This window comes from Austrofundulus limnaeus, unplaced genomic scaffold (assembly GCF_001266775.1).
Source record: "Austrofundulus limnaeus strain Quisiro unplaced genomic scaffold, Austrofundulus_limnaeus-1.0 Scaffold743, whole genome shotgun sequence".
Lineage (NCBI taxonomy): Eukaryota > Metazoa > Chordata > Actinopteri > Cyprinodontiformes > Rivulidae > Austrofundulus > Austrofundulus limnaeus.
Window position 1 is genome coordinate 58726 of NW_013953145.1, and position 3822 is coordinate 62547.

Below are 3822 nucleotides of genomic sequence, written 5' to 3' on the forward strand. Positions count from 1 at the left end.
ATGTCCTCACAAGGATAGTAGATTGTTAAAATAATACTCCTTTTTAAGATCGTTCTTCGACTTCCATTCATTTTCCTTTATTTATATAGTCTAACCCTAACCTAAACTTAATTCATGCCTTAGTTCTAAACATAACCCAACCCACAAATAGGGTGGTCCCTTGTTAGGACCATGCAAAATGTCCTCACAAGGATAGTAGATTGTTAAAATAAGTTCTTACACACAGAACCTGTGCTGCACGTAGCTCAGCTCAGAACGAGCTGTCATATTGTGCTGTGAGGTTTTGTTTGCTGTCAGCACAGATCTGATTCCATCTAAACTCTGATCCAAAACAGCAATATTTAGASAAATCAGACATCTAAAAGGGAAACTGAACAACACGTTAAAACTAAGGTTTATCAAGATGTTTACGCTGAACTACCTGAGGTCAGCATTTAGCAGCAGAAAAGATCAGCTGTGATGGACAAACACTGTTTGGTTAGATCCGACTTTACCTCAAACTCCATGAAGTCAAACTCAGCAGCACACGTGTACATCAGAGTGTGGAAGTCATTGTAACTCGTAAACTTGGACTTGATCAATCCACTGATGTGGGCCTGGAAAATATTAACATTTTGTTCAAATTAGAACCCCATAAAATTACTTTAATTAGTTGAATTGCATTTGGCAATACTCCTAACAGATTAATTTAATAATTTTCATATTTCACGAGTGCTAAGCTCCACTTTCACAGTGTATGAACTGGTATGTGGCTTTAACTTGTGTAAATGAATCAATGTGTACCAATTTGTTTTTGTTTAGTTACACAACATGTGAACATTTAGATATCAAAACTTACTTCCTGTTTTTCTCTACCAAAGWGCAATTTTTGTAGCACAAATCACAGATTCACTATTAAATATGATTCACTTGTTTTTCCCATATAAAGATTCAGAATAACTCACATCATCAGAGGCGCCAAAGACTGTGGACAGCATAAACTTTAGGAGAACCGTGGAGCCGACCCAAGCCAGACCCTGCATAACCTGATGAGGAAAACATTCAATTCATCCTGTAATGAAAGCTTTTCAGCACCACGGGGAGAACAGCAGTTCAGGTAAGTCATGTGATCGACTAGAAACAATGGCATAAAACCAACTCAACGAATAATTTCACTTCTCAAAGCTGGAGCATGCATATCATCTAAGCAAGTGGATTTTTTTCTTCTTTTTCAAGAAAACACATGCAGACAACAACTTTTTCAGTTTGACACCATGCAAATATAAATCTGTATGCAAAAAACACCACTTAGTCAAAATAAAAGCAGGTGTAAAGGACCAAAGACTCGAGTAGAACAACAACCTTAAATACTGGAAATAGATATGAATGTCTTAGGGGTGTGGTGCCTGATTTTACACATTAGAAACAGTAAAAAAATAAGTAAAGCAGTAATTTCTGAAGTAAATTTTAGAAAATTAGTGTCAGGCCATAAGAGTGAGTGCGTTAAAAGGTACTTATCACAAACTATGAAACCAAAAAGCTCTTCCATGGACGTCACCATTCTTTACATTTTTTCCACATTCCATTTCGACATTTTCATATATACAGTATATATATTTTATTAATCAGTTAATAGAACAACAACCCCCCTCATAATACAATACGCGTTCCTCCCAACTTAACCCCTAATTTACACTACATGCGTCTCCGCTCCGTTGCGGTCTGACCTCAGCAGCAAATACACAACTATTCTAATCAATGAGAGTATTCACACTGGCTCCACACGGTGGCSCAGGGYGGAGGTGAGCGGACGGCGATCCGCCAAAATTTGATCCGATCCTATTTTTGCTGAACGCCAGAGCTGCTCCGTAGTAAATCTACAAAGATCACGTCGCACCAACAGGAAAAGGAACAAGCACAGCATCCGTATTTTCCAAATAAGACACCATWAGGTGGAATAATTTTGTCAAAACTGCAGCTATATTAATAAATGTATGGATATATTTCTATACAAATGCTGTTAAAAAGTATCGTTCTGTTAGGGAAGCAGAGGGAAACATGTAGCATGAAGCATATGTGTACACACACGATACTCGTGGATTTTATTTTGAAATTAGAAGTTTCAAAAAGATGACAGCGAGACAGTTTCAACCATAGATATCAAAAGCTTTTATGTCAATGTTTTCATCTGTGTTTGGTGTTCGTTTTTCATGGAATTAATTTTTTTTGCTCTGACTTCCACATCACTGGATGTATCGCGTGATCTCCTTCTTGTGTGTCGCACCGGAGCGGAGCTGAGCGGAGTCGCCTGTAGTGTAAATCCAGTCACACTATGACGTTTTAGCTTATGCTGACTTGTGAAAATTTTGTTATGATTATTTTACTCACTTCAGCTATAAATTGTATTCAATATAATTGTGAGCATACAGTAYGTRTTCAAAAGAGGCTTCCAGTAGATTTTTTTCTAAATTCCATCTTCCATTTAAACATCTTTATTGATGGACAAACTTTYATAAGTTGATATAAGTTGTCTAAAACATTACAGTGTGACAGCGCCTTAATTAGTAAATTGAAAATCCCCCCAAATCTACTCTTCTTTTGGTCGTGTGTCTTTCCATTTTGCTGCTGATAATTGGAACTTTTATCAAAATACACTACATTTCAACACTTTTCATTTTCTGCTTTTACACAGAGACTGAATGACCTTTTTAAGGAGTTATGTAATTGTTTTGCATTGCTAATTGTATGTACTGTWTGTAGGTTGCTGCCCTTTCACCATCGTCCCCTTTCGACTGTTTCAACACTCTCAGACTAACATTGTAAATAAGAAGTTAATGTTTTATCTGGTGAAATAAAGGTTGAACTAAACTAACAAACATCTGGTAACCAATTTTGCTAACAATTTTTTACCATATATGAGGAAATATTTGTGTAGATTTTGTATCTTACTTTATTAACTTTACTGATTTTTGTGACATTGCAATGAGTACCTTTAAGCATTTTTGTAATGAAAGGCAGAAAGAGGAAAAATGTTAATTCTTCATACCCAGAAGACAACGCCAGGCTTGAACACCTGAACGAATAGATCCCTCAAAGCAATGACCATCTAAAACAAACAAACAAACAAACAAAAAAAAACAACATTAACTTTTATTAACAAAAATCAATGTTTAATAACTTGTAATGATTATTTAATGTAAACAAATGTGGTCAAACTCACCCAGATGGAAATGAGCGAGGAGGCATAAAAGGATGTGAGAAGCATGGAGTTACCAAACATCAGGATGAAGCAGACCCCCAGTGTGACCTGAACAACAAAATGTTCTTTATTACTGTAAGCTGTGATGCACAGTCCATCCTGTAGCTTTATATTGTGTTTGTTCTGTGTTTGAGGCCGACATTGATCCAGTGATTTCCAATGAAATGTTGGAAATAACATTTCTGCCTTGGTTACAGCAGGAGGGGTGTCTGGGATATCCGCATTAAGCCATAATAATTCATCTACTGAATGCATTAAACTGTGAATTCACAGCCAAGAGSAGAATATAATCCCATTCACTGAAGTCTTAATACTTAATCTCAATGAAGTGCAGAGAACTGAATCACTCTGCGTTACACAGACAGTGATGACCAACTCAGGGTGTTGGTCTTCTGCAGTTGCCAGAAAGCACAGCAGATTACTGTGGAAGGTTTTAAACACAAATATCATCTCACATATTAAAGCAGACCAATTATGAGTCCTAGATATGTTTATGGTATGTCTGTGGGCTATCCAAACCATGTTCATTCAATTTAATGCACAAAATAATTCTCAGATAATAAAATTTCCCATTTTCTAGTTCT

At 36.4% G+C, this 3822-nt stretch overlaps 1 protein-coding gene across 1 annotated transcript in view; it reads right to left on the reverse strand.

The window, feature by feature from the left end:
- Nucleotides 1–3822, reverse strand: part of dpy19l1l (dpy-19-like 1, like (H. sapiens)) — a 33887-nt gene that overhangs the window by 8110 nt on the left and 21955 nt on the right. Inside the window, exons 11-14 of the mRNA XM_014028301.1 lie at nucleotides 3200–3286; nucleotides 3026–3085; nucleotides 945–1025; nucleotides 495–596 (exon numbers count right to left, since the gene is read on the reverse strand). Of these exons, the coding sequence (XP_013883755.1) occupies nucleotides 495–596; nucleotides 945–1025; nucleotides 3026–3085; nucleotides 3200–3286 (330 nt within the window). The remainder of the gene's footprint in view (nucleotides 1–494; nucleotides 597–944; nucleotides 1026–3025; nucleotides 3086–3199; nucleotides 3287–3822) is intronic.